Consider the following 12,893-nt stretch of genomic DNA (forward strand, 5'->3'; position numbering starts at 1 on the left):
GTTTGGTCGTAAGATTATCCTTTTCAGCTGACCTAGGGCTCCTATATTTATAGGCGCGTGTTTTCCAACCTTTTTGGAACGAACATTATGTGATGCGTGTTGGCACTGCTTGAAGCGAGTTGTGGCGAGACAGTTCACTTCTTAATTTCCTTCAAATTTCGTGACGCGCAGCTCATAGTGCGCGTCGCGAGTTTGGCCGCGGATGGTCATGAATTTTTCTTCATTCCTTGTCTCATTTCTTTTCACAAAGCGTCTGTAACGACTAACCCCAAAAATCAATCATGATAAAATCACTAAATATGACGAACTCATAGCGCGAAATTCATTGAATGAGTGATGTATGCGGCCTATAATACATATCAACTGCATCATTTATTTAATGAACCTAAAAAATATTTTTCGTTTATAATAGTGTGATCGGAGGAAGTATATATTAAGAAATGTTGAAACCCTTGAGCAGATATTTGTTGTCATCCATGCATTGCTAAAAATAGGAAACTCTTGACTATATAATACAAACTGATCAAGTTCTTAATGTAGCAAAATTCTAAAAATAAAACAAATTAAAAAAATTACAAGCCTTTGAATTTTTAGTTAACTAACTAAGCAAATTAAAGATAATGTCAAATTAAAGATAGACGAAAAAACATTCAATTAAGTTTTCTTTTCATTTCCAACTTTCAACTTTTTCAGTTTTACATCAACTTTCTTCACCTATATAAAGAGAATGTCCCTCCTCATCAATCTCACATCTTCCATTTTGATAGATAATACCAATAATATATGACTCTCTTGGGCTTGATGAACATTGTTGCTTTGACCTTTGGTGTCATTGTTTTCGCAACTTGTAATCATCAAGCCCAGGCTTCGAGTCATGTTTTTTCCGGTAAGAAAAACGATAAATCTTCGGTAGAAGGTTTATGTTTTTCTTCAGTCGCTATCCATGGCTACAAATGTGAAGAGCATGAAGTAATTTCCGTCTTTGATTCTATTTTTTCTAGTGATCATGTCATAATTTATGTCTTTACACAAAATTGCATGAATCAAATTGTTGCCTTTGGTTGTGGTTAGGACATTTTTCTCTTAATTTAGTTTTATTATTTTACTTTATCACAAATCACAATTGGTTCTTTTTTCTTTCATAGCAATGTATTTCGCGCTATGTGCCATTTCTCAATATAAAATCACTAAAACATGACGAACACCAGGAAGAATATCGATTAAATTATCATTATAATGATTTGAATTAAAGGTTCTAAATTTAAATTAGTTACCAATATATACTTTTGTCATTGAATTTCTTTTCTTTGAAGGTTTTAGTCGTCAAAAAAAAAACTAAAAGGTTTTAGTTTTTGTTGTGATAATATTTTTGTACGCAGTCAAGTATTCATTTATGCATTAATATGCAATATTTTCAGGTTATAACCAAAGATGGATACATTCTTAGCATTCAAAGGATTCCAGAAGGTCGATCTGAGGTTAGGAGCAATGTGACTAAGAAGAAGGAGCCAGTGATAGTACAACATGGAGTTGCTGTGGTGAGTGATAACAATCCATCATTTATATATCATTTTCAGTTAGTATTTTCATTTTCCAAAATTAAAAATCAAGTTTTGTATCAATGGTGTTTTTGCTTATGAAATAAACTAGAAGAAGAGAAGATCCACCACCCTTTAATATCCTTTACGTTTCATTGAATGAAACTTACTTTCTAAACTTGATTGTTATTAATTAGAAGGGTTAAATACATTCATTAGAAATTAACTATAGTTTCTTAAATTTGAGAGTTTCTCAATTTTACTCTATAGCAACATTTATAAAAAAAAAAAAATTGGGGATGCCGAATTACTAGGTCCCTTCTCCTAAGAACAAGGGGGTTGCTAAAAAAAAACGAACAAGGGGGTTAACAAAAAAATTTGGGAAATGGATTATAGCAACATTATAACAATTAACTTGATTTAATTTTTATTATTATACTTTTTATTTTTGTTATATATTGTTTAAATTTATTCCATTAATCTTGAAATTTTTTTTTTAAGTAGCCTAACGGTTAGAAATTCACTTCTAAGGTGAATAAGTGGGGTGGGTAGGGTTCGAACCCTGACTCCTACAGCATATATTATGCATTGTCCATGCCAACTGAGCTAGTTCACGGGACTAAAATCTTGAATTCTGATTGCTAAGATTTTTCAGCAATTATAAAAAATTTATTTTTTTAAGGAATAGATTTTTATTTATAAATTTAACTTTAATTTAATGTATATGTCGTTCAAATTAATAAAAGAGCATAAAAAACTTGTATATTTTATTTCATAATTTACGTGTTTTAGTTTTCTTTCTAAATTAAAAAAATCATACTATCAAAATTTATAACATTTATTCTTTACAATATCTAAGATCAATTATGTTATATTATTGATGCAAATTAAGGAATATATGATTGTATTTGCTACTATGCTATATTTTGAGTCTTTGTTGTGTGCAGGATGGAGCAACATGGTTTCTGAACAGTCCAAAGCAAAACCTGCCTATGATTCTTGCTGATAATGGCTTTGATGTGTGGATTCCTAATACAAGAGGAACCAAATTTAGTCGCAAACATACTTCCTTAGACCCCTCTAACAAGGTTTGTTTCTCTATTCCTAAATAAAATGATGTTTAATTTGAGTATATAATCAAATTTGTCTAGTTATATACATTAAAGTTCTTGCATGGGGTTTTATATATTCATGAAATTAGTTCTTTATATTACAAGAGAAAACTTATTCGTTTTATTTAAAATAAGGGTGCGTTTGATGGTCAGGATAGGGAGACAGGATATGATACATTAATCATATCCTGCTTAAATCTAATGTTTGATGCACCAAAGGGATAGGATAAAATAAACCATTTTCCTATCCTATCCTGACTTTCCTTTGTAATTTATATCCTGAGTATAGGCTGGGTTAGAAATTATCCTGATGGGATTAGAAGATCATTCCTTATTTATTATCCTGATATTCTGCCATTTTTAAAATATTGTCATTTTTAAAATAATGATAGCATGTATTTTCTATTATAATTAATAACATTCCATTTTTATAATATTTAATTAATGAGCAATTTTTTCATTTAATTATAATGATATCATGTTTGTTATCATGTGCGCATCAAACACATGATAGGATTAATGTTTATCATGTCCTTATCATATCCTATCTCTATCCAGCTTTATATCATATCCTGCCTCTATCCTATCCTGACCATCAAACGGGCCCTAAGAGTAGAGATAATGATGAAATTCGAATGCAAATATGGAAACTAGAATGACATGGAGAGCTACCCCTAGCTAAACTATGAGTAACTTCATTGACTTGTCTCCAAATGAACCTGACATCAGAGGTTGTGACGCAGTCAGAATCGTAGGCTAGCAAGTGCTAAACCTAGATTGACAAAGAACAAGTTTGCAAGGAACAAACTTGTGAAAATAGGGTTCCGGAATCCACCAGAAATTAAGAAAAACTCTCTGAAATATTATTGAATTGAATAAATGTTATCCTCTTAGGCTACAACTGTTAAGTTTAAATATGGAAATAACAATCCCTAATGAGGCAAAAATAACAAACTGAAAACAAAATATAAAGTTCTAGAAAATTAGGCTGAAATAATAAAATACTACTAAGAAAACCCTTCTGTATCATGTTGTTAAATCATAAGAAAGCAAACGTTGGCAATCATTTATAATTGATCCAAAATCTGATGCACCTATTTTACCACACCTTTGAGTCCATCTCAAAATCCACATTAGTCAGCTGAAGATCATGTACCCACCAAAGAGCGGACGATAGTCAGTGTGTCTCCCTTAAGTCAACATCGAGTAATGGAGATAGCCACTTTGCTTTAGCCAAAACAAAACAACTCTCATCATCCCGAATACACATACCAAGACCGACTTTGTTAAGCATTTGAGAGAAAGACGCATCCACGTTACAATTATAGTCATGAAATTAGTTCTCATGTGAAGTATTTAGAGAAACCTAAAGCACAAAATGTCATTCAAGAACATTTTTAGTATAAATTCTATTATTAAGGGATTGTTACAAAATGTTATATTTTTAATGATTGATTTGATTATTTACTCTTATAATTTTTTCTAAATAAGGTCTTCATTTATTTTATCAAACTGAACTAACATTTTTCTATGTAAACATTGGCAGAAATATTGGGAATGGTCTTGGGATGAATTGGTTACATATGAAATGCCTGCAATTTTTGATTTTGTATCCAAGCAAACAAGAGGACAGAAGATACATTATGTTGGCCATTCTATGGTACTGTATCACATAAATAACATTTATAATATAATATCAATGTAATCAAAAAATTTATAATACTAAACTTTAAGACTATGCTTGGCAGGGGACTTTGACAGCTTTGGCATCCTTGGCAGAGGGTAAATGGGTAAATCAGGTTAAATCAGTAGCATTGTTGAGTCCTATTGCATATTTGAGCCAAATGACAACTATACTTGGACAAGTTGCTGCAAGATCCTTACTCTCTGAGGTATATAACCTAATCAATAACACTAACTCTTATTATTCTTGAACTTGGATTCCTTTCGGTCGTAATTTCTTAACGTCTTTGTAGTCGGACTATCTTAGTCGTTAGATAGAGATCAGACATTATTCATGGATTTGGATTTTTTGCGGTCGTAATTTCTTGCTGTCGTTGTAGTCAGACTATCTTAGTCGTTAGATGAGATCAGATATAGTGACTTTCACAAATCAAAATTTTGAAATTTCAACCATTTGGTCTTGATTAACAAATGAGATCACGAGTGCAGTGCATCCATCATAGCCATTGGATAATGATCAGATGGCTTACATGGTGACTTTAGCAAATCATAAAACTGAAAATTTCATCCTTTTGATCTTGACCAACGACTTAGATAATTATTGGATAGGGATCGAACGGCTCACATAATGACTTAAGCAAAACTAAAACTCAAAATTTAACCATTCAATCTTGATAAACATTTGAGATTACTAACCTGCAACAAATCTATTTCCATTATTATTAAATTATTATAAAATCTTATTTGTTTTAATTCTTTTGTTTTGCCAAACAGGGCTATACTCTTTTGGGAATTTCTGAATTTGATGTCAAAGCGTAAGAGCATATAACTTACAATTTTATTATAAGAAGCTTCCCCCTCATATTTTAAATCCATTAGTATATTATTATAATAAAAAATATATTAGTGTGTGTGTGTGTGTGTGTGTGTATATATATATATATATATATATATATATATATATTATACATAATTTAATGATCTTCAACAATTATTTTCTTAGATTACCTATTGTTGACTTCATCAATGGTATTTGTGCACATCCTGGAGTAAACTGCAATGACTTGTTTACTGCACTAACAGGTCTAAATTTTTTCCCCTAGTCAAAATTTAAATTATAATTGACACATTTTCACATAAATAAAAATTCTATAAAATTTTGACTACATATATCATTAATTTTTTTTTTCTTTCAATTGTCCTATTTTAGGTGAAAATTGTTGCTTAGCCCCTTCAGCTTTTAATCAATTTGTGAAGGTTGAACCACAACCAACATCAGTAAGGAACATGTTTCATTTAGCTCAAAGTAAGATTTTCACATCTAGCCACTTCAATCATGTTTTATTTTTCTTGATCCTCGAAAGTGTCTTTGATAATCTGAAATTCGATCGTGAAGTAAACAAAGACAGAAAAAATATTGTTTCATTTAGGGCTCGAAGTTAGGTATATCGATTCAATTTGATTTAATACTTAATAATAAGCTTATGCTATAAATTTATGCAGATGTTCGAAGCAGTGTCTTGACAAAATTTGACTTTGTGTTGCCACACTTAAACTTCTGGCATTATGGACGACTAACACCTCCGATCTACAACTTCTCAAACATTCCTAAAAATGTACCAATTTTCATGAGCTATGGCGGTAGTGACGCGCTTTCCGATGTTGCTGATGTTAAGAGATTACTTAATGAACACTTTCAGAACCATGATGCAGACAAGCTTAGTGTTCAATTCATTGATAACTATGCTCATGCTGACTACATGTTTGGTGTGAATGCCAATGACTTGGTGTACAATAATGTTACAGCGTTTTTTAAGCGTCAATGGTGATATTTGAATAATTAGGGTGCTTAAGTCACCCATTTACCCTAACCCTAATTGCATCTTAGAAAGTGTTACTGAATTGTAGGATATAGGAATGTAGCTTGCTATCACTAAGCTCAATGTACATTATGCAGTCCAATGACGACGTTAATAGCTTTTAGTTTTTTTGCGTGTTAACCCTCGGGTTTTAGGAAAAAAGGACTTTAATAATTTGGAGTTCGATCAAGAGGTAAGCAAAGTCTAATCAAGAATTGTTTCAACCAGAAAAGTTTTCAGCATTCATAATTATAACGCATAATCTGATTTTCATCCCAAAAGAACATCAATGGCTGATAAGTAAGCAGATTTTGGCGGTCCTTCTCATATTGCAAAATATGTTTGGCATTTTTTTCCCAATTAATCAAGTGATTAGAAATTCACCACTAAATTAAATGGGTCTGAGGTTCGAACCCCGCCTTCTACCTATATAATGCAATATCGAATTAAGGTTAATTTAATTATGTGTTCCTTCGACAAGTGCTTATGAAATGAAAACTTAAGTCTTCTTCACCCAAAAAAAAAATGAACACTTAGGAAAAGGTTTGTCTACGGGTTCTATGTTTGAGATAAAGGTCAATACTGTAAGCAACTCTTGTTAAATCAGAATAGTATCTGATATGCAAAGGTTCAAGTTGTAGGAGACACCTTTGTTCATTAGCAATCTTATAAAAACGTTTTAACGTTATTATTGAAACCATTTTTTAAATTCAACTGGGGTATTGTTGGAACATTGATGTGAAGTTGGAAGGGATTGGAAGATTAAACACCAAGTTATAAGACTTTGAGTTAGTGTGATGTGAATTAAAAAAATAGAGAGTGGGGTCCCACATAAAATAAAACACACATTAGTAGTGTTTAAATTGCGGTATTTAATTTTAAATACTTGATAATGATAAAAATAATACTCCCTCCGTTTCAAAATACATGTTGTAATTTTACGATGTGCATTATTCACATAGCTTACTTTGACCATATTTTTTAACTGGTATATAAATACAAATGTTAGCATGTAAGATGTTTGATTTGTCTCGATTAATATTTTCAAAATATCAAATTTTTATAATTATTTATTATATACTCCCTCCGTTTCTTTTTAAGTGTCGTTTAAGGGTAAATTTCTCGTTTCTATTTAACTATCATTTTGGTAATATAAGGGTACGATTTATCAATTATACCATTTGTCCATTACTCGTATCTTTTTATTTGTTTGTCTACCCTTATCATTTTCAATAAAACTAATTAATGTTATATATTTGGAAAACTAAAGTTTGTTTTTTTTAAACATAATTGGTATCTTGTTATCTTCATATTTAAACAAAATTTTGTTACCTATAACAATGGTAAAGGAGTAATCTCAGCAGTCAAATCTATGTCATCCAATGTGGATCTAGCATTGGTTGAAGCCATAGTTGAAGCCTTAATTTGATTAAAGGAATTAGAGGAAAATTAGTTTTTTTCTTAACTTTTGATTAATGTGAAGTTGAAATAATTTTTATATTGACTTAAACTAATTAAAGAGATGTGCAAAATATTTAGAAAATTGACAATTGTTTGTTATGAGAGAGAGAATGAGAGAGAGAGAGAGTGTGCAAAAAAAAAAAAAAGAATTTGTTGGAGAAAAAGACAGTAACTAACGTTTGTTACGATCTTTAAAAAAAACAAATGGTGTTACGAGAGAAATATAACATATTAGATTTATTGGAAAGATAAAGTGTGTGCCAAAAAAATAGGAATATATTGGTGAATTAAATTGAGGGTATAATAGGAAGAAAATGTGCAAAAATATACTTCGCTTAATTTTCTAAAACAACACTTAAAAAGGAATGGAGGGGGTATAATTAAATATATTAATGGTCAAAGTTGTGTATTGACATGTGTGTAGTGGTTGACTGCGACATGTATTTTGAAATGGAGGGAGTAGCAATTGTTATATTTATTCTTGAATATCACTTCATAAATTTAGATTTTATTGGCTCTGATAAGAATAAGATTCCAACTGAATTTCCTATATTTATTTTATTCATATCAACTTTTGTAGGTTTGTTTCTTTTTGATCTTATCCACAAGTGTTGTTAAACTTTCATTTTGATCTTATCCGTTATAGTAACTGTTTCCGCTATTTTAGCTAAATCAGTTACAAAATCTCTGAATAAATAGAGGACTCCTCTCAGTTCAAAAATCACACCAAAGAGTTTTATTGAGTTGTCGAAAACTTTTTCTCCCGATTTGATATAATGAACATTGTTACTTTTACCCTTTGTCTCATAGTTTTAACAACCTGTAATCATCAAGCCCAGGCTTCGAGTCGTGTTTTTCTCGATAAGAAAAATGATAACTCTTCGATAATAGGTTTATGCGCTTCTTCGATCACTATCCATGGCTACAAATGTGAAGAACATGAAGTAAGAATTATGGTTACAATTTTTTCGTCTTTACACAAAATAATCAAATTGTTGCCTTTAATTTATTCATTAATATGTAATATTTTCAGGTTATAACGAAAGATGGATACATTCTTAGCATTCAAAGGATTCCAGAAGGTCGATCTGAGGCTAAGAGCAATGTGACTAAGAAGAAGGAACCTGTGATAGTACAACATGGAGTTGTTGTGGTAAGTTAAAAACAATTCATCAATTATATATATTATTTTAGTTAGTATTTACATTATCCAAAAAATAAAAATCAAGTTTTGTATCAATGGTATGTTTGCTCAAAAAAAAAAAGAGGAGTGCTATTTGGCATGAACTTTATTTATGGACTTGTTTCAATTATTTTAATAATTAATTTTAAAAGCTAATAAAAAAATGCTCAAAAAAACAACCGCTACAGCTTATGATTCTAATTTCTAGTACCATGTTGCATCCCACCGCCATGGCTTATAAAAATAATTGAAATACCAGAAATTATCATATAGAATGTTTCATCTAAGCACGAGAGATTGAAAAAACAATGGAATACAAAAAAGGTGAGAGGAGGTGGGTAGTGGTAAGGGAGCATAACACTACTGTGTTATAGTAATCTAGAAGAAGAGAAGATCCACCACCCTTTAATATCTTTACGTTCAATTTAAGAGTTTCTGAATTTTACTCTATAGCAACATTTAAAAAAAATAAAAAATAATTGAGGATACCGAACTTCGAATTACTAAGTCCCTCTCCTAAAAAAGGGAGGGTTAACAGGAAAAAAAATGGGGAATGGGTTATTGCAACATCATGACAATAACAATAACTTGATTTAATTTTATATATTATTGTTTAAATTTATTCCATTATAGAATCTTGAATTCTTTTTTTTTAAGTAGTCTAGCGGTTAAAAATTCACTTCTTAAGATGAATAAGTGGGCTTTATTTAAAAAAAAAAATTGAATAAGTGGGGGGTGTAGGGTTCGAACACCGACCCCATCTTATATTATGCATTGTCCCTACCAAATGAGCTTAGCTCAGATGACTAAAATCTTAAATTCTGATTGCTATGATTTTTCACTAATTATAAAAAAAAAAATTGAAGGAATAAATTTTTTATTTATAAAGCATTGTCCCTACCAAATGAGCTTAGCTCAGATGACTAAAATCTTAAATTCTGATTGCTATGATTTTTCACTAATTATAAAAAAAAAATTGAAGGAATAAATTTTTTATTTATAAATAATAAATTTTTTATTTTTAAATTTAACTTCAATCTTTTTTTTTGGTGGTGGGCGGGGTTCGAACCCCGGACCTTGCATATTTTATGCACTGTCCCTACCAACTGAACTAAGCTCACGAGGGCAAATTTAACTTCAATCTAATATTTCGTTCAAATTAATAAAAGAGGATAAAAACTTGTATATTTTATTTCATAATTTACGTTTATAGTTTTCTGTTCAATTTAAAAAATATTGTCATCAAATTAAGGAATATGATTATATATTTGCTACTATGATATTGTTGAATATTTTGAGTCTTTGTTGTGTGCAGGATGGAGCAACATGGTTTCTGAACAATCCAGAGCAAAACCTGCCTATGATTCTTGCTGATAATGGATTTGATGTGTGGATTCCTAATACAAGAGGAACCAAATTTAGTCGCAAACATACTTCCCTAGACCCCTCTAACAAGGTTTGTTTTTCTATTCCCAAAAAAAAATGATGTTTAATTTGAGTATATAATCAAATTTGTCTAGTTATATACATTAAAGTTCTTGCATGGGGTTTTTTATTGTCTTGAAATTAATTCTCATGTGAATTATTTAGAGAAACTGCACAAAATGTCATTCAAGAACATTTTTAGTATAACTTATATTACTAATGGACTATTTCAAAATGTTATATTTTTAATGATTGATTTGATTATTTACTCTATTTTTTATTTCTTTCTAAATAAGGTCTTGATTTATTTTAACAAACTGAAATAACATTTATCTATGTAAACATTGGCAGAAATACTGGAATTGGTCTTGGGATGAACTGGTTACTTATGAAATGCCTGCAATTTTTGATTTTGTTTCCAACCAAACAGGAGGACAGAGGATACATTATGTTGGCCATTCTTTGGTAATGTATCACATAAATAACATTTACAATATAATATCAATATATTCAACAATTTTATAATACTAAAATTTAAGACTATGTTTGGCAGGGAACTTTGACGGCTTTGGCATCCTTGGCAGAGGGTAAATGGGCAAATCAGGTTAAATCAGTAGCATTGTTGAGTCCTATTGCATATTTGAGCCAAATGAAATCTATACTTGGACGAGTTGCTGCGAGATCCTTACTCTCTGAGGTATATAACCTAATCAATAGCACTAACTATTCTTGGACTTGGACTTGTTGAGGTCGTAATTTCTTATAGTCGTTGTAGTTAGACTAACTTAGTCGTTGGATAGAGATTAGACATCGTGACATTCACAAATCGAAATTTTGAAATTTCAACTAGTCGGACTTGATCAATCACTGAATGCAGTGAGTTCATCTTAGCCATTGGATAATGATCAAAAGGCTTACATCGTGACTTTAGCAAATCATAAAACACAAAATTTCATCCTTTTGATCTTGACCAATGACTGAGATAATTGTTGGATAGAAATCGGCTCACATCATGACTTAAGCAAAACTAAAACTCAACATTTAACCATTTAATCTTGATAAACGATTGAGATTACTGACTTGCAACAAATCTATTTCCGTTATTATAAAATCTTATTCGTTTTAATTATTTTGTTTTGCCAAACAGGGTTATACTCTTTTGGGAATTTCTGAATTTGATTTCAATGCGTAAGAACATATAACTTACAATTTTATTATTTTATAATTATTATTATAATAAAAAATATATCAGTATATTATGCATAATTTAATGATCTTCAACAATTATTTTGTTAGACTATCTATTGTTGACTTCATCAAGGGTATTTGTGCTCATCCTGGTGTAAACTGCAATGAATTATTTACTGCACTAACAGGTCTAAATTTTTTCCCCTAGTCAAAATTTAAATTTTAAGTGACACATTTTCACATATAAATTCTATAAAATTTTGACTAAATATATAACTAATGTTTTTTTTTCTTTCAATTGTTCTATTTTAGGTGAAAATTGTTGCTTAGCCCCTTCAGCTTTTAATCAATTCATGAAGGTTGAGCCACAATCAACATCAGCAAGGAACATCTTTCATTTAGCTCAAAGTAAGATTTTCACGTTCAATCATGTTTTATTTTTCTTGATCCCAAAACGAGCATTTAATTTGATCATCTGAAATTCGGTCATGATGTAAATAAAGACGAAAAAAATTGTTTCATTAAAGGCTCGAAGTCACGTATATCGATTCAATCTGATTTAATACTTGATACTCCCTCCGTTCCTTTTTAAGTGTCACTTTTGGAGAATTTTTTTGTTCCTATTTAAGTGTCACTTTACATAGTTCAATGCAACATTAAATGTTATTTTACTAATATTACCCTTATTTATTATTGTGGAGAGAGAAATATATGTAATGAGATATTAAATAAATAAGGTTATTATAGTAAAAATAGAAATTATTGTATCAAAAGTAGCAACATTTATTGATCGTCTTGGTTTGTGTAAAATGTCAAAATGTGACAATTAAAAAGGAACGGAGGTAGTAATAAACTTATGCTATAAATTTATGCAGATGTTCAAAGCGGTGTCTTGACGAAATTCGACTTTATGTTGCCACACTTAAACTTCTGGCATTATGGACGAGTAACACCTCCAGTCTACAACCTCTCAAACATTCCTAAAACTGTACCAATTTTCATGAGCTATGGAGGTCGCGACGCGCTTTCCGATGTTGCTGATGTTAAGAGATTACTTAGTCAACACTTTCAGAACCATGATGCAGACAAACTTAGTGTTCAATTCATTGATAAATATGCTCATGCTGACTACGTGTTTGGTGTGAATGCCAATGACTTGGTGTACAATAATGTTACATCGTTTTTTAAACGTCAATGGTGATACTTGAATAATTGGGTGAATCTCATTAACCACTTAAGTCCATTGCTTTGTTAGGTTTTAGATGATTTGGTATTACAAATGAAGGATGCAAATTTTAGGTGGTAAAAAACATGATAAACAAAAATTATTAGGTGCTTTTGGTAATAAAATTTTCATGAGTTATGGGTGTTCCGCATATATACGGCACACGTTTTCTTTGTATGTTGCTTTTTAAGTCTCATAGCCTAACATTTCTTGTGTTTG

At 30.5% G+C, this 12,893-nt stretch overlaps 2 protein-coding genes across 2 annotated transcripts; both read left to right on the plus strand.

Annotated features, from left to right (window-relative positions):
* Nucleotides 1–750: 750 nt before the first annotated feature.
* Nucleotides 751–6,319, plus strand: LOC146913385 (triacylglycerol lipase 2-like). Its single transcript, XM_085716554.1, has 9 exons — nt 751–969; nt 1,419–1,538; nt 2,486–2,626; nt 4,197–4,310; nt 4,399–4,542; nt 5,108–5,148; nt 5,337–5,416; nt 5,544–5,639; nt 5,837–6,319. The coding sequence occupies exons 1-9, from the start codon at nt 784–786 to the stop codon at nt 6,160–6,162; spliced, it is 1,248 nt and encodes a 415-aa protein (XP_085572680.1). The 5' UTR covers nt 751–783; the 3' UTR covers nt 6,163–6,319.
* Nucleotides 6,320–8,407: 2,088 nt separating this feature from the next.
* Nucleotides 8,408–12,687, plus strand: LOC146913386 (triacylglycerol lipase 2-like). Its single transcript, XM_085719486.1, has 9 exons — nt 8,408–8,597; nt 8,687–8,806; nt 10,152–10,292; nt 10,613–10,726; nt 10,815–10,958; nt 11,409–11,449; nt 11,558–11,637; nt 11,762–11,857; nt 12,325–12,687. Exons 1-9 carry the CDS (start codon nt 8,430–8,432, stop codon nt 12,648–12,650), a joined length of 1,230 nt encoding a protein of 409 aa, XP_085575612.1. The 5' UTR covers nt 8,408–8,429; the 3' UTR covers nt 12,651–12,687.
* Nucleotides 12,688–12,893: the final 206 nt, after the last annotated feature.

Source organism: Medicago sativa, chromosome 6, assembly GCF_051527215.1.
Source record: "Medicago sativa cultivar Bolivia chromosome 6, Bolivia_mono, whole genome shotgun sequence".
NCBI lineage: Eukaryota > Viridiplantae > Streptophyta > Magnoliopsida > Fabales > Fabaceae > Medicago > Medicago sativa.